The sequence below is a fragment of the Symphalangus syndactylus genome, chromosome 16 (assembly GCF_028878055.3).
Source record: "Symphalangus syndactylus isolate Jambi chromosome 16, NHGRI_mSymSyn1-v2.1_pri, whole genome shotgun sequence".
NCBI lineage: Eukaryota > Metazoa > Chordata > Mammalia > Primates > Hylobatidae > Symphalangus > Symphalangus syndactylus.
The window spans coordinates 44030685-44049166 of record NC_072438.2 but is presented as its reverse complement, the minus strand read 5'-3'; the positions used below and the strand labels follow the sequence as shown (position 1 = coordinate 44049166).

At 37.7% G+C, this 18482-nt stretch overlaps 1 protein-coding gene and 1 long non-coding RNA gene across 4 annotated transcripts in view; one reads left to right on the top strand and one right to left on the bottom strand.

The window, feature by feature from the left end:
* Positions 1 to 18482, top strand: part of LOC129464595 (uncharacterized) — a 106703-nt gene that overhangs the window by 5277 nt on the left and 82944 nt on the right. The window contains exon 3 of one of the 3 annotated variants that reach the window (XR_010116344.1): positions 6701 to 6871. The exons of 1 other annotated variant lie outside the window; for it this stretch is intronic. This is a non-coding gene — a long non-coding RNA (uncharacterized lncRNA). Of the gene's footprint in view, positions 1 to 6700; positions 6872 to 18482 lie in introns of those variants that run through there. One more of the 3 variants, XR_010116343.1, reaches the window with a different exon arrangement.
* NWD2 (NACHT and WD repeat domain containing 2) overlaps positions 1 to 18482 on the bottom strand; it is a 217750-nt gene that overhangs the window by 133089 nt on the left and 66179 nt on the right. The window contains exon 2 of the mRNA XM_055245994.2: positions 2854 to 2942. Within this exon, the coding sequence (XP_055101969.1) occupies positions 2854 to 2942 (89 nt within the window). The remainder of the gene's footprint in view (positions 1 to 2853; positions 2943 to 18482) is intronic.

Sequence of the window (18482 nt, the reverse complement as noted above, 5' to 3'; positions counted from 1 at the left end):
AATACATAAACAAACAAGAAAAAATATCTGATACTGGCACACGCTATGCAAAGAACTAAAACAGTATGATGCAAAAGAGAGGTGGTTACTTTAGGTTGGGTCACAAGAACAGCATCTCTAGAGGAGAAGAGGCTTTCTGGTTTCTGGAATTTTCAGCCATAAAGACACATGCACATGTATGTTTATTGCAGCACTATTCACAATAGCAAAGACTTGGAACCAACCCAAATGCCCATCAATGACAGACTGGATAAAGAAAACGTGGCACATATACACCATGGAATACTATGCAGCCATAAAAAGGAGGATTTCATGTCCTTTGCAGGGACATGAATGAAGCTGGAAACCATCATTCTCAGCAAACTAACACAGGAACAGAAAACCAAACACCATATGTTCTCACTCATAAGTGGGAGTTGAACAATGAGAACACACGGACACAGGGAGGGGAACATCACACACTGGGGCCTGCTGGGGGTGGGGGACTAGGGGAGTGATAGCATTAGGAGAAATACCTAATGTAGATGTCGGGTTGATGGGTGCAGCAAACCACCATGGTACATGTATACCTATGTAACAAACCTGCATATTCTGCACATGTGTACCAGAACTTAAAGTATAATAATAATAAAAAAAAAGAAAAGCATCTCTGGGGGTGACATTTCAGTGGAGACCTGAGGGACAATAAGAAAGCACCTGTGTGAAGATAAAGGGAATGAGTATTCTGCAAGACAGAACAGCCAGAGTAAAATTCTCAAGTATGAATGGGCTTAAGGTGTTCAGGGATCCAAAAGAGGCCCACAGGGCTGTGGGCCAGTGAGCAAGGGGACACAACATGAGGTTAGATAGGAAGAGTCTTAAAGAATGAGTAGAATCCAGGAGGTGAAGCAGGGGAAGAACCAGACTGAAAAGCATTGTAGTTGAAGAGAATGGCACGAACAAAGGCAAGCAAGCATGAAGTAGATTGGTATGTTTGAGTAACTCTAGGAAACCACATGTTCTGGGTTCAGTGCACAACCAAAGATGGAATCAGGGGTAAACTGGCTCTTCATGAAACTTCTAGCATCATATTTTTTGTTGAGTTGAGAGAAGAGAACTGCCTCTCTGAAAAATATATCCTTAGGGAGTGATATAATTAACCTACTATAAAAGACTACACTTAAAAGGTATATTCTTAGAAGATTCAGATATTATGGATGTGAACTCCTGCTAAGCCTAGAGCTTGGAAGCAAATGTAACCTTGCATATTTAATTTTATTCTAAACACAACCTCAGACATGTAAGCTGTTGCCATTCCTATTTTAGACACTGAACTGAAGGATGGGCAGGTTCAGTCACTCCCAGTACCTGTAGAGAGCTGGGGCTCAATTTTATATCTTCCCTGCCCACTGCGGTGTGCTCTGTGGTCCAACATCTCCTTAGCTGATTCAGTGCACCTGCCTAGAATAATCCTGTCAATTTATTCTATGGGCCTCACCTAGTACAGTTTTCCTTTGCCTGTATCTATCTTCTGTGCCTACCTCTAGTTCAGAAAGTATACTTTTTTTCTCTTTCTCCCTCAGCTAATCCTAGTCAATACCATGGTTTACAGAAGCTGTTCTGTAGCTCACCGACTTCCTCCATTGACAAAAATGATGCAAAAACAAACTTAAAGATGGGATTATATGCTTGGACACATTGCTTCCTCTCTGGTAACTGAATCCCCAAGGAGTGTCTAAGTCTTTGGGATTCTTGACAGATTGGAAATTATATAACAACTGGGACCCTGTTATCAGTAAAACCAGATTCCTCAGAGAAGGTAGTGCTGAATTCATGACAAGAAATTTAATTTAGGTTCACAATTTATCAAGTAAATGGTGACTTATGAGTGAAGATTCAATGTGTGTGACATCATGGCCTGGTGGCAACTGACATTACGCATTGAGATTGAAGCCATTTCCAGACTGTTACTTTATACATCATATTAGAAGGCATCAGGAGTCTATCAAGATAAAATATTTATCTGGGAGGAAACAAACAAAGGGTGAAATGTTCTTCCACTAACAATGGTGCATTTTGCACTTCTGCACCACAAACCTCTATTACATATTCATCACTTGACAATGTAAATGTGTAGTTTAGATCGCACTGGAGAGTTAGGATTTCCATCGTAAATGAGGCTGAAAAATTCTGACTAAATAATGTTATCTGTTGCAGGAGCCATTTATTTTTTCCAACATTTGGATGCCGAAGATACATCCAATGTTTTCAAGCACTTTACCGTTAGATGGCAAAATCAGCGGTGCATTAAAACGTTAGGGTGTTCATGAACTTTAGCAATGATGTGTGCCATCACTGTCTCTTGAAAGGCTGATATAATTTTTTGGGGGGAGTAAATGATGTAGCTCTGAAATGAATAGGAAAAACGATGTTCTACAATGTGAATAAAAAGTTAAAGGCAAGATAGAAGGCAAGGCCAGGTCAGGCTGATGAAAGGAAATAAGTCTGAAAAAAGTTGGTCCCCATTTTTAAGTGCAAAATATTTCTAGAAACCATAGCTTAAACTCAGGCGCTCAGCAACCTTCATCTCTTTGATAATAGTGGAGACTGTCAAAAAAGCACATAAATACGGTTCAAAGAAAAAGATGAGCCCATACCAGGAAGGGTCCATGAAGCACAGCATAAAATAACTAAACATTAAAAATGATGAAATACTTTATTTCCATTTGTCAGTGTTTATTTTTACCCATGCTTGAAGAAATAAATTTTTCCAGGGCCTAAAACTTGTCTTTTACAACACTCAAGTTGTGACAAGAAACAAACACTAGTTATTTAACTGGACATAATTGTGAATGAAATTAACACTAGAATTACCTGAAATTCCAATCCATAGTTTTCTCTGCAGAATTCTCTCAGTTTAGGATACACATTTTCTCTTAGTGCCTGTCTTTCTGCTCCCGTATCTGTAGTAGAAAGACAAACACACAGGAAGTGAGTATGTCCACACATATGTTTCTGGCAAAAAAATTAAAACCTAAAAATAAATACTAACAGTAACATAATCAAGTTGAGGTGCTGGACTGTGAAATAACAGGATATTTGGCTGTTGGTATAGACCTGCCCCCTAATTCCACAGAGATCCATTCATCACGCACTCACGAGCAGCCCATAGGATGGACCACTGGTTGGTTCTGTGTATGCTGGCAGGGCTGAGAATTCACAGTTGATTCTTGATGCCCACACAGACCTTCACATTGAGCTCTTAAATAGTTATGACCGCAATGTCTTTGGAAGAGGCAGAAGGACACTGGGTTATCAGGGTTTTAGCTCCACAAAATAAAAGTTTTAAAACACACACACACACATACACACGTTGATAAATTTAATTATTGACTTCTAAAAACATCCCAGACTACACCATTGCTATCTAAAGTATTCAGATATATTGTGACATTTTACAAAATTTGGCACAGTATGGAAACAAGCATGAAAACCTATCATAGCAGATCCCACCCACTGTAGATTCAATTGGCCAGTGGTTTAATAAAGTAACGTCTCCCCACCCCGGGCTTAGGGACATTATATCAGAGATAGAAACTTTTTACATATATCATACCATGTAAACCTTCTGAAATAAAAAATATTTTATTATCTCCTGTCATTAAGAAAATACAAGAAGAAACACAGAACCTGAAGCTCGAAGAATCACAAAACATATATGCATTTAATGTCAAATGTTTTGCACAGAAAGGGATTCCAAAGTCACTTGTGCTGAACAATTCTGCATCAATGATGGCACTGTGAGATTCTAAGAGCAAACAGGCTGTTCCTTGCCCAGCTACCTTCAGTGAAACACGAATATAGTTTTCAAAAATTAGGTTAATGTGTAATCTTATGAAAAGTACCATTTGCTAAAAGTACCTCTATCCCAGCCATAATTATGAAACATCTGCATACCACATTTATAACAAAGATAACAGTTTAAAAGAATTTCCTTATTATTCTCAAACACATCTGTCCATGAAAATTTAACCATATGCCGTGTTGACCTACTCTATTTTCCTACTGTTCTCAAGCCTATTTTGAGAAGCAAATAACGAATCATGAAAGTCTGAAATGCAGCTGCAGCCTGGCAGAGTGACAGGAACCAGTGTTTACATAGAAATCAAGATTCAGAGAAATACAAGGTCTTCTAGATTGTCTGTGATCTAAACAAATAGGGTATTTTCCAGCCTTAGATTCAATATAGTTCTAAGTCCAAAGAGAAAAAGCAGGACACCCATCGGAGGAGCTCTACATTAAAGCGGGGCCCATGCGGTGTTATGGCACTGATGGAGGCAGTTATATTAAGCTTTCACATAATTTCTATAATCTTGAGATCAGAATGCCCATCCTCCCTTGCTCCATTTTAAGAGCTGAAAATGCTAACTTCACAATAAAGCTGATAATATTCAATAAATTTCTCTAAAAGCCCTTAGATTTTCAAAACCCAAATAACAAAAAAACCCACTTTAAAAAGAAACAAATACTGCAAGATATAGAAGATAAAAATATATTCAAAAGGGTTAAGAAATTCTGAAAAAAAAAGTATCTAAATCATACATAAAATAATTATGTAATGATATAAGAAACAGAAATTTATTGTTTCTTAAAAACATGTTAACTCATTTCTAGGTGCTGAGACTTGAATGCACAATTGGAAGAAGGATAAGAGAAATTTAGTACCTAATTTTTTTAAATTTCAACTCTTATTTTAGACACAGGGGGTACATGTGCAGGTTTGTTACCTGGGTATACTGCATCCAGGTAGTGAGCATAGTACCTGATGGTTTTTAAACTCACACCCCTCTCCCTTCCTCTCGCCACTAGCTGTCCACAGTATCTATTGTTCTCATGTTTATGTCCATGTGTGCTCAATGTTTAGCTCCCATTTTCAAGTGAGAACATGCAGTATTTGGTTTTCTGTTCCTGCATTAATTAGTTTAGGACTATGGCCTCTAGCTGCATCCATGTTGCTGCAAAGGACATTGCATTCTTTTATTTTTTTTTTGGCTGTGTAGTATTCCATGGTATATATGTGCCACATTTTCTTTATTTAATTCACCACTGATGGGCACCTAGGTTGATTCCATGTCTTTGCTATTGTGAACAGTGCAGCAATGAGCATACAAGTGCATGTGTCTTTTTGGTATAATGATCTATTTCTCTTTGGGTATACATCTAGTAATGGGATTGCTGGGTCAAATGGTAGCTCTATTTCAAGTTCTTTGAGAAATCTCTGAACTTTTCCACAGTGACTGAGCTAATTTATAATTCCACCAATGGTGTATAAGCATTCTCTACTCTCTGCAGCCTTGCCAGCGCCTGTTGTTTTTGAACTTTTTAGTAATAGCCATTCTGACTGGTGTGAGATTGTATCTCATTGTGGTTTTGGTTTGCATTTCTCTGATGATTAGTGATGATGAGCATTTTTTCATGTTTTTTGGCCACTCGTATGTCTTCTTTTAAGAAGTGTCTACTCATGTCTTTGTCTATTTGTAATGGGATTATTTGGTTTTTGCTTGATTTAAGTTTCTTATAGATTCTGGATATTAGATCCTTGTTGGAGGCATAGTTTGTGAATATTTTCTTCCATTCTGTAGGTTGTCTGTTTACTTTGTTAATAGATTCTTTTGCTATAGCACCTAATTTCTAACATTTAGTGACTGCTTCCTGCAGTCCAGTAGTGTGCTAAGTACTTCTATTTGCATTTCCTTAGTCACTGCTGACCACAACCCTATGAAATAGGTAACATTATTACCATGTTTTTTAGGCAAAGAAACTAAAGGGCAGAGGGGTTAGAAAACTCGCTCAAGAGCATACGGCCACTAAATTAGAAAACCCAGATTTGAATCCAGAAACTCATACACCATAGTTTGCTCTAACCAAGGAAATACACAACTGTGAAAATAATCAACCTTTGCAATGACCGATGGAATAAATGGATGAAATGACTGAGTGATGTTAAAGTCCTAAAGCTTATGAAATAAAAAAAAATTGAATTATCCTTGATGGATTCTTTTCTTTCTATAATATACCCTCCAAGAGCCAACACATCAATAAGTTCTCTCATTCTACCACTAAACAAATCCTGAGTTAATCTACTTCTGTCCCTTCTGCTACCAGATGCAAGCCATACTCACCTCTCATCCAGATTCCATCTCCCTGTTTTCATACTTGCCCCCTTTGGTTCATTCTCCATGGAGCAACCAGACTGATTTTTCCAAAATGTAAATCAGATCACATCACTACTTTGTTTAAAACCCCTACCAGCTCTTCACAGACCTTTGAATGAAATGTACACTCCTTACAATGAGTGTTCTCTCTCTCCCCAAGCTCATCTCTTACCACTTTCCTGTTTATGTCTCTCCAGCAGCACTGGCTTTCACTTGATTCCTAGATTATATTCCCACTTGCAGACCTTTGCTTTAGCTATGATGTCGTCCTGGAATGCTTAGTTCTGTGATCATCTCATGGCACCTCTTGTCATTCAACTGGCAGCTTTAATGCCACCTCCTCAGAGAGGCCTTCTCTGAGCACTCCATCTACAGAAGTCACTGAATCACCTTCTACTACCTTAATTCCTTGAGTATTACTCATCATTGTTTATTTGTTTATTGTGTGCCTCCCTCACTAAAATTTAAGCTCAAAGGGAGTTGAAACCTTCTTTTGTCTCACTCAGGGCTGCATCTCTAATGATTGGAGTCTTGCTCAATTAATAAATGAGTGAATGAAAAAAGCCACACATGCACCAGCGACAAAAATGAACTGACAGGCATGGTTTCCCCGCAATTGCCTCCAGAAACAGAAAGGCCTCCTACATTATAATTCATCATTTGATGGGTTTAATAAAAGCAAGATTCTGAAATCTTGGGAAATGGTGGTATTTAGATAGTTGGTGTCATGAGGTAAATGAATGAGCTGAAATATAGTTTCTCTGGTTTCTATGTTTGTGGCAGAATATGAACTCAGTTATTTTGAGCCTTTCTAAATATGTGAAGGAAGCATATACACATATCCAATGGGTTTTCTGTGCTCTTATTTATATTAAAAATTGACTTAGATTTTCCCGTATTTGTATTAATATATGATTGGCTCTGAAAATGAGAAAGTAATTAAGATAGGAATGGATTAATTATGATGAGTGACAGGTAAGTTGGCTTAATTAAATAAAAAACTTGATTCATACCAACAGCAAATCTGGATGGTTCACAATTTAAAAAATTAGAATGTCATGGACAGGAAATATTAGCTCACAGAATCTCACACTTAAAAAGGCCCTCTTTAAACTGTGTAAATCAAAGATGAGGTATGTCTTAATTTATGTTTTATACATAGTCATTGCATCTATTTGTATCTGCCCAGTTCCTTAATGCTTTGAAAAGGTGCATTAACACTTTGGCAGCACTAACTATTAGGTATTTAAGGAGCTGCTTTCTGAATGATTCCTTTGTGATTTCAGAGTTAACGAAGGTCTCTGTACAGTGTCTGAGTCACCTACAGGAAGTACATTAGTTGGGGGAGAATTAATAATCAATACCATTATCCTTACAATATCTTGATTTCACTTCGGCAAGGGTTTAGATTAATTCCAATTTTTTTATTGAAGATAAAAGAGTGCTGAAAGGACCATGCTAGATTGGGGCTTCATACAGCTCTATCTTCAACAAACTAAAGGCATGGACTTTAGTCATTTTTTTCTTTCTCCTTTTTTTTGAGACACAGTTTCACTGTTTCCCAGGCTGAAAGTGCAGTGGCACGATCTTGGTTCACTGCAACCTTCACCTCCCAGGTTCAAGCAATTTTCATGCCTCAGCCTCCCTAGTAGCTGGGATTACAGGTGCATGCCACCACACCTGGCTAATTTTTATATTATTAGTAGAGACGGGGTTTCACCATGTTGGCCAGGCTGGTCTTGAACTCCTGACCTCATGTGATCCACCCACCTTGGCCTCCCAAAGAGCTGGGATTACAGGTGTAAGCCAGTGTACCCAGCCTAAACTCATTTTTCCCATGTCCTTTGCAGCTCAGAAAATCTGCTTAGAATCCACTATAGATCCTCTGCTAAAACTGTCCTGTTAGCATGGTTTCCAAGGTCTCTGTACATTTGCTCTTGCCCAGAATCTTTCTCTTTTCCTAGCCTCTTAGTTAATGATTCATATGGACAGCCTGTTCAACTTCTGGGGTTTTTTTAGGCTAATTTCTTGTTTGGCAGCTCCCCAAAAGGCTGTCTCCTCTCTATGGCCCTCAGATAATTCCTCTGTACCCATCTAGCCTCCCACACTCTTCCTTATATCAATGTGAGCAAATCTTGTCAATTTTATGTCATAAACACTTTTTAAATTTGGCCACTCTTTATTTTCACACTTATCTTCTCTCAGCCCAAGAAGCAAAAAGTCTATTTGCTTGACCTGTTATCTGTCCCTCTCTCACAAAGCTGCCAGCAGTAAATGCCAAGACAAAATGAAAACAAAAACTAATTTGATTATTAAAGACCTTGCTAGCATCTAGTGGTCCAGAGGATAAAGGCTAGAATGCTTGGCAAGTGTAAATATATCTTCTAGCTAAGTTCTATCTTCTACTGCTGATCACCATGTATCCTCTAAAGTCTGAGTTTTCAGCCATTACTTGCTCCTGAGCTTTGCCCTCACACAAACTACTTTCCATGCTCAGAAGGTCCTATCAGATAAAAGATCTCTACAAGGAGAACTATAGAACACTGCTGAAAGAAATCACAGATGATACAAACAAATGGAAAAACATCCCATGCTCATGGATTGCAAGACTCAATATCATTAAAATGACCATGCTGCCCAAAGCAATCTACAGATTCAATGCTATTCCTATCAAACTACCAATGTCATTTGTCACAGAACTATAAAAAACTATTCTAAAATTCATACAGAACCAGAAAAGGGACTGAATGGCCAAAGCAATCCTAAGCAAAAAACAACAAAGTTGGAGGAATCACATTACCTGACTTCAAACTATACTATAAGGCTACAGTAACCCAAACAGCATGGTACTGGTACAAAAACAGGCACATAGACCAATGTAACAGAATAGAGAATGCAGAAATAAAGTTGCACAACTACAGCTATCTGATCTTCAACAAAGTTGACAAAAATAAGCAATGTGGGAAAGGACCCCCTATTCAATAAATGGTACTGGCATAGCTGTCTAGTCGTGTGCAGAAGAATGAAACTGTACCCCTATATTTCACTATATATAAAAATTGACTCATGATAGATTAAAGATTTAAATGTAAGATCTTTACCTATAAGAATCCCAAAAGAAAACCTAAGAAAAACCATTCTGAACATTTGCATTGGGCAAGAATTTATTTAAGTCCTCAAAAGCAACTGCAACAAAAACAAAAATTGGTAAGTGGGACCAATTAAATAAAAGAGCTTCTGCACAACAAAAGAAACTATCAGCAGTAATAAAGAGACAACCTGCAGAATGGGAGAAAATATTCACAAACTATGCATCTGACAAATGTCTAATATCCAGAATCTCTAAGAAGCTTAAACAAATCAACAAGCAAAAACCAAATGAGCCTAGTAAAAAATGGGCAAAAGACATGAAGAGGTACTTCTCAAAAGAAGACATACAAATGGCCAAACATGAAAAAATGTTCCACACATCACTAGTCACCAAGAAATGCAAATCAAAACCACAAACATGCCATCTCACACCAGTCACGGTGGCTATTATTTAAAAGTCAAAAAACAACAGATGCTGGTAAAGCTGCAGTGAAAAGAGAATGCTTACATACTGTTGGTGAGAATGTAAATTAGTTTATTCACTGTGGAAAGCAGTTTGGAGATTTCTCAAAAAATGTAAAACAGAGCTACCATTTGACCCAGCAATCCCATGACTGGGTACATATCCAAAAGAACATAAATCATTTTACCAAAAATACAGATGCATTTGTATTTTCATCATTGCACTATTCACAATAGCAAAGACATGGAATCAGCCTAGGTGCCCATCAATGGTGGACTGGATAGAGAAAATGTGGTACATATACACCATGGAATACTATGCAGTTATAAAATATAATGAAATCATGTCCTTTGCAGCAACATGGATACAGCTGGCTGCCATCATTCTAAGTGAATTAACACAGGAACATAATAAAAATATTATAATATTATTATAATTTTACATAATAAAAACCAAATAGCATATATTCTCACTTATGAGTGAGAGCTAAACACTGGTTACTCATAGATATAAAGATGGCAACAATAGAAATTGAGGACTTCTGTGGGGTAGGTAGGGAGGGTAGTAAGGGTTGCAAAACTAACTATTGGGTACTATGATCAGTACTAGGTGACGGCATAAGTAGTACCACAAACCTCAGCATCATGAAATATACCCAGGTAACAAACCTGCACATGTGTCCCCTGAATCTAAAATGAAAGTTGAAATTATTTTAAAAATATACCTGGTAGTCTAGGCATTAACAAAGCTATCTTCTTTTAATGCTTGAGTTAAAAGAATAGGTATCTTTGTTAAAGTATGATGTGTTGAATTGACAAATATAGTATTTAAGAATTTTCAAAAATATTTCCAAATGAAATGCTTCTATCACTGTAATTATGTCAGTGATATATAAATTATCATTTTGTCTAATTTGGCTAAAAAAGAAGCTCCTATCTATTGCCTCCACTTTGCTGACTCCTACCCTCCTGAGTACTAATCAAAGGCAGCACAGTTTGTGAACTGCTGCTAGAGATGGGCATGGTTTCTCTAGGTTATCCCACAGGACTCCCCTCAGCTCTATTTAACATCACATATTGGGATGTATTGTAATTTATTATAATTATTAATTTTAGTTTGTATCTACCTGTAGACTATGAATTCATGGAAGGCAAGACTTTCTCATACATCCTTACATCTTAGAAATCAGAGCAGATTGTCCGGGTGCAGTGGCTCATGCCTGTAATCCCAGCATTTTGGGAGGCCGAGGTCAGTGGGTCGCCTGAGTCAGGAGTTCAAGACCAGCCTGGCCAACATGGTGAAACCCCGTCTCTACTAAAAAAACACAAAAATTAGCCAGGCATGGTGGTAGGTGCCTGTAATCCCAGCTACTTGGGAGCTGAGGCAGGAGAATCGCTTGAACTTGGGAGGTGGAGGTTGCAGTGAGCCAAGATCATGCCATTGCACTACAGATTGGGCGATAGACAAGAGCAAGACTTCATCTCAAAAAAAAAAAAAGAAAGAAAAAAGAAATTAGAGCAGCTCCCAGAACGTAACTGGTACTCAATAAATGAATGAGCAAATAGTTTGTATCATAATGAAAATATTAACTAAACCAAACTAAAAAAATTAACATGTCCTCCTAAAGCCAACATGAATCAAAATCCAATGTCACTTTCAAGTAATAGTTGACTATGTCGACAGCATTAACCATCATGTGTGAATCTTGAGGTGATGTTAAAAAATACATGATGGAGTATGGCACTGTCAGATGCTTAGAGGATTCTCTTCCAAATAAGCAATAATCAAACTTGACAAAATTGTCAAAATAACCATTTTAAAGATCTGTCAAACAGCCAAAGATCAAAGGCATGAAACAAATTGAGAAGTGATTATTCATGAGTAATCACTGAACTCTGGGTAAGAGGAGTCTGTGGGGATTCTTGCCTTCTATCCCTGCTTAACTGAAACTCCACAACTCCACACCCCAGCTCAAAGAAAGTCAAGCTGTGACCATCAACATCATTGCCAGAGAAGTTTCACTTGATTAGGAGCTGAACTTGTAAAAACTCCATGTCTACCATTATTGTTAGTAGCAGCAGTGGTCTCAGAGGTAGACAAATGGGTAAGCTCAGTGGCTCAGCTAGCATACGGCTTCATCGAAATGTAACAAGGAGATCAAGGAAATAAACAGCCATTGAGGGCCTGAATAAGCTCTCCACAAATTCCTGTGGTGGGAAGGCTACACACAAACTTAAGAAAGATTGAAAGCTGTTCACACATTCCTGGCTGACTTTGAAGCTGTTTACACGGGCAGCAGAAACATGAAAAGGCCTGGTGGAGAAGCTGTAATAGATTTAAATATTGCCTAAACTTTGAACATGTTCCCCAAATAGAGATCCACAGTCAGAATAAAAGCCTTACTGGTTTGAGGTATTTGAGAAGAAATTCTGAAAAATCATTGACAAATATTAAACTACACAGACAAATGGGTGACCCATAAGAAGTCAGGTTTAAAAACAGAAATGAAAAATTATCGTAATTAAATAACTGTGAAGAGACATCAACGGCACACATTGTGGGGAAGAGATTTCACAGATTTAGTCCAGGTAAGTTACTAAACAAAAATAATTCAAAGAAACAAACTAAAAAACATCACTCAGAGATGAAAAATCAGGATCTAGAGTTGTTATATTACCTAAAATGTCCAATTTTTAAGAAAGATTTATAAGAGGGATAAAGAAACAGAAAAATGTGACACAGAAAAAATGTCAACAGAAATTGTCTGAGTGGGTTCAGATGTTAGATTTGGCGATGAAAACCTGAAAGCAGCTATTATAATCAAGGAAATTAAGTTAACAATGTTTAAAGAACAAGGAAAATGAACCAAGCCCCAAGACACCTGTGGAACACCATCATCCAAACTAATATCTATGTAAAGTGAGTCCCAGAAGGAGAAGATAAAGGGAAAGGAAGAAAATTTAAATAAATAATCACAAAAATGTCCCAAATTTAAAGGAAGACATAAATCTACACATCCAAAGAAGTTCAAGAACCCAACTAGGATGAACACAAAGGATCTGCATTTAGTCACATATAGTCAAATGGTTAAAACAAAAGATAAAGAGAAAATCTTGATACCAAGAGAAAAAAAATTATCACATACAGGGGAACAGCATTACAATTAATAGCTGACTTCTCATCAGAAGGAGTGGAAGCCAGAAGGCAATAGAACATAGTCTGAAAAAAGGTACTGAAAAAATGAGTCAACCAATAATTCTATATTCAACAAAACTATTTTTAATAAAGCAAAATACTTACATTACCAAATTTGAAAAGGCTGAGAAAAGCTGATACTAGCAGATCTGCATTACAGACTATACTAAAGAAATTATTCCAAGCTTAAAGGAAATGACATTAGACATAAAGTGTACTGGAAAAGGTAAATATGTAAGTATGTATAAAAGACTATATAAGTAGATCTTCTTTCTACATTTAGTGATAAGACATAAGACTGTTTCTTTGTGTTTTAACATACACATAATACATATATGACAATAATAAAACAAAGGAGAGAGAAGAAAAATAGAGCTGTACCACTGCAAAGTATTTTTGCTTTAACAAAATTAAGTTAGTATTCATCTAAAGTGTGATAAATTAAGAATATTTTGTAATCCCCAGAGCACCAAGTAAGAATATAACCTGAAAAATAAAGATAACATAATTAAAATGATATACTAAAATATCTATTTAACAAAGAAGAGAGTCAAGTGGGAACAAATGAAGAAAACCAACATGAGATATGTAGAAAATAGCAAAATGGCAGAAATAAATCCAAGCTATCAATAAATACTTCAAATAAAAATGGAATAAATATTCAAATGGAAAGAAGGAATTGCCAGGCTAGATAACAAAACAATATCCAACTAAATATAAGAGATACACTTTAGATCCAAAACCACAAATAGGTTGAAAGTAAAAGGATAGAAAATATAGCATGCAGTAAACCGAAATCAGATCAGACAAAATAGGTTTTAAGAAATATTACTAGAGGAAAAAAACTAACAATTATAAACGTATACACACTCATAAACAGTACCCTAAAATATATGAGGCAGAAGCTGGCAAAATTAAAAGAAGAAATAGATATTCCAAGAGCTGGTGACTCCAATCTTATTCTCAATAATTGATGAAATAACTAAATAGAAAATCAAAAGGAGGTAGAAGACGTGAACACCACTATCAAGCAGTTTAACCTGACATTTATAGAACAATCCAACCCAAGAGAGCAGAATGCAATTCTTTACTGGTGCTCATGGAACATTTCCCATGATAGGTCATATGCTAGACTAGAAGCAAGTCTCATAAGTCTAATTGTAATCATAACATATATGATCTCCAACTACAACAAAATTAAGTTAGAAATCAACAACCTGTATTTTGGGAAATTTCCAGATTTTTGGAAATTGAATAAGATACTTCTAATACACTAATATTCTAATATATTTCTAAATATTTGACATTATTACTCATGCATCAAAAATGCACAAAGGAAAACAAAATGTGTTGAAATAGATAAAACAAAAGCACATGTTAAAAGCTATCAAATGGAGCTAAAGCAGTGGTTAGAATGAAATTTATATCTTTGAACACCTGTAAAAGTAAAGGTTAAAATCAGTGAATTAAAATTCCACCTTAAGAAACCAGAAAATTTAAACAAACTGAACCCAAAACAAACCTAAGGAAGGAAATAAGGAATATAGTACAAATCAATGAAACAATAAAAGATGACTGAGAGAAAAATTGCTAAAGTAAAAAGTTCGTTCCTTGAAAGATCAGTACAATTATCAACTGTCAGCTAGGTTGACCAAGACAAAAATGAAGGAAAACAAACCATCAAAATCAGGAATGAAACAGGAGTCATCACTACTGATGCTACAGAAGTTAAAAAATTTAAGTGTATATTACACCTTATAGTGAACAACAACTTTATTTCCAATACATTGAAGAAATTAGATGAACAAATTTCTAGGAACACACATATTACTAAAACTGACTCAGGAAGAAAGATAATCTGAATATATCTGTAACAAGTAAAATCATTTAGTTATTAAAATCTTTCCATAAAGGAAATCTCAGGCCCAGAGTATATAACTGGTAAATTATATAAAGACAAAATTAATCCTTTGCAAATCTTTCAGAAAATAGGGAAGACTCAACTTATTCTATAAGTCTATATTATCCTACACCCAAAACCAGACAGACATCAAAAAAAAAAAAAAAAAAACACAAAACAAAAACTACCGACCAATATATCCATCATGAATATAGATGCAAAGTCCTTAACAAACTATTAGTAAACTAAGTCTAGCTGCATACACATTATAATCAAGTGGGATTTATTGCAGAAATGCAATGTTACTTTAATGTTTGTAAATCAATTAATAGAATATACCATATTAATAAAGAACATAACCACATGACTGCTCAATAGATGCAGAAAAAGCATTTGACAAAATCAAATATATATTCAGGATAAAAACTCAGCAATGGCCAGGCGCAGTGGCTCACGCCTGTAATCTCAGTACTTTGGGAGGCCAAGGTGTGCAGATAATGAGGTCAGGAGATCGAGACCAGCCTGGCCAACATGGTGAAACCCTGTCTCTACTAAAAATACAACAATTAGCAGGGCATCTCGGCAGGTGCCTGTAATCCTAGCTACTCAGTAGGCTGAGGCAGCAGAATCACTTGAACCCGGGAGAAAAGGTTGCAGTGAGCTGAGATCGCATCACTGCACTCTAGCCTGGGTGACAGAGTGAGGCTCCATCTCAGAAACAAACAAACAACAAACAAACAAACAAAAAACTCATCAACAAGGAATAGAAAGGAACTTCCTCAACTTGATAAATAGCATCTTCAAAAATCCCCACAGCTAGCACCATGCTTCAAGATATTAGGCAGTGTTTTCCACCTACAACTAAGAACATCTCCTCAAAACTTCTATTAGATATTTTATGAGAGGTTCTGGTCAGTGCAATAAAGAAAACAAATTAATTTTTTTCCTATCAATTTATCCAAATCTTAGAAGTTTCCAGTAAAAATTCACTGTGTTATTTCTACACCTGAATACGTTTTAGGGAAAGAGGGGTAAGTTATAAAAGATAATGGTGGATTTCTGTTTCTGGTACTACTGAGGAAAATAAATTTGCACAAACATCACACTAAAAACAATGGAAATTTTGCATAAAATATTTAAAAATCTATCTTTTTAAATGTGTTGCATGGCTAGAATAAAACTAAATAACACACAGACAGGCCAAAGGCACAGTGAAAGCAGAAATCTTGGAAAAAAAGAGATCTGAGGACAGCTTTAGATTATATTCTATTAAATCTTAGTGACTTTTAAGTATCATTGTGTCACTTGTGGGTACATGGTAGATTGGAGACAAAGTATAGGGCCCTACTCAATGTGATAATGGGATGGGATTTTTTTTCTAACAGGAAAAACATGCAAAAGGTCATCACTCCAAAGAGGTGTATCTTCAGTGTGGCAGTGAACTAGAAATAAATCTTCCCCAGCTAGAAAACTTGAAAGATCTTATCAAGATAGCTGAGTAGAAGGACCTGCTTCATTCACACAAAAAGGCTAAAGTAATAAGTAGATAACTGCATGGTGAATTGCATGCCTAGGAAGAACAACAGAATACATGGGAGAATATGTGACAGAGGCATCTCTGAGGCACTGGAACTTGGGAAGGCAGCATAGAGAAGGAAGTGAAGAGCCCTGGGATTGGCTCAAAGCCAAGAGGCACTCTGCACTGTGAGAAAAGGCAGGAGATCCCTAGCAGTCCACATTCCCACCACAGACACCTGCAATTCTAGCTGCAAGGGAGCCCTATGGTATTCACAGGCTTTGAGACTAGTGTAGGCAGGGAACTCATGCTGAGTTCCCACCTCCTCCCAGCCATTCTCTGGAACCCAGGCTATTGCATTATGGTGCCATTTTGAGAACAGAGCCACTGCTAAAACGTACCCTGTCCAGGAGCCCCAAAGGGCCTGCTTCTCTGCATTTCTGAGCCCTTATCATTATCCAATCCAGAAGGCTACAGGGCTGTGATTCCAGTTGGACCCCGTGGTGTAGCTGTGAACTCAGCACCTGAGGCAATGCAGTGGCCTGTAGCCCAGGGAACAGGTGATCTAGTACATCAGAGAGGCCATCTTCAAGACAGAGGGAGCCAAAGCATGTGCTCCCCAGAATTTGAGAGCTGACAGCCTAATGACCAGCAGAACCGCCACATGCCCATGTGCACTCTCCAAAGGCCCTAAGACTGGCTTGCCTGGGGCCTGCTGCCACTGTCACTGGCAACGCTGACTCCTGTAGTGGTGCAGCTGCTGCATTGCCTGCAGGGCCTTCTCCATCAGGAACTCAAGGACTGGCTACCCCAGGATGGGGGCCCCAGGACTGGCACACCAAGGGCCTGCCAATGCTGACAACTCTGCCTGCTTCAGCAGCAGAGCTCCTGTGCTCTCTCATGCAATCCCCCATCTGAGGGCCTGAGGACTGTCTTATCTGGTGTCTGCTGCCACTGATGGCCCTTCCCACTATAGAAGTGGAGCTGCCATGTGTCCCCATCAGGGGCCTAAGGACTGGCACATTTAGGGCCCAATACCATCAGTGAAACTACCTGTCTAGTGGGGAAGCCACAGTGTGCTTGCATTCCCCTTAGAAGCCTGAGTACCAGCTTGCTGGGACCTTCCATTGCCTTTGACTTTGCCTACTCTAGTGTCAAGGCTACTGAGTGCCTGTACCCTCAACCAGGGGCCTGAGGACTGGCTCACCTGAGAATTGCTGACACTGGTGACCTACCAATCTAGTAGTGAAACCACTGCATGTCCCCTCCCAAGGGGCCTAAGAACTACCCTGCTGCCCAGGGACTGCCACTGCCAGCAACCATACTCTCCAGCTGGGAAATAGCTATGTGCCTGTGCATGCTCCCCAGGGACCCAAGGTCTGGTTTACCTGGGGTCTGCTCCTGCCACTAATGGCTGCTGCCACTAATGACTGTCGCCCTGACCAGCATACCCCTCCAAGTGCTCCCAAACCAGTCCCCAGCAAAGCTGCCTCCACAAACACTCACAACCTAGGTTACTAAAGCACTCATAGGCACCACTGACACCGATTATAGCTGAAGAAACACATGGACACTACACTACTGTGCCCACCTAGAACCAAAGTCAAAGCACTCTATTCAATTAACACATCTGCAGGAAAAAGTCTTTCCCCATGAAAGCTATGCCATAAAATTAGAAGACGTGACTGTTCTACCAGATGTGCAGATATTAACATAGGGATGCAAAAAACATGAAAAAGCAAGGAAAATTAACACCTCAAAAGAATCAAAATAATTTATTAGTAATACATCCCAAGGCAAAGGAAATTGATGCAATACTTTAAAAGGAACTTAAAATAATGACCTTAGGGAACTCAGAAAGATATAAGAGAATACAGACAGATGATTCATCAAAATCAGAGAAACAATTCATAATCTGAATGAGAAATTCAATACATAGATATCACAAAAAAGGACCAAATTGGAAACGAAAAAAATCAATGAATACATTTTTTTAAAAAATCAAGAGCTTCAACAACAGACTAGGTCATAAGAAGAAAAAATTTCTGAACTTGAAGACAGGTCTTTTGACAAAATCCAGTCAGACAAAAAGAAAATGAATAAAGAAAGCCTATGAGACTTACA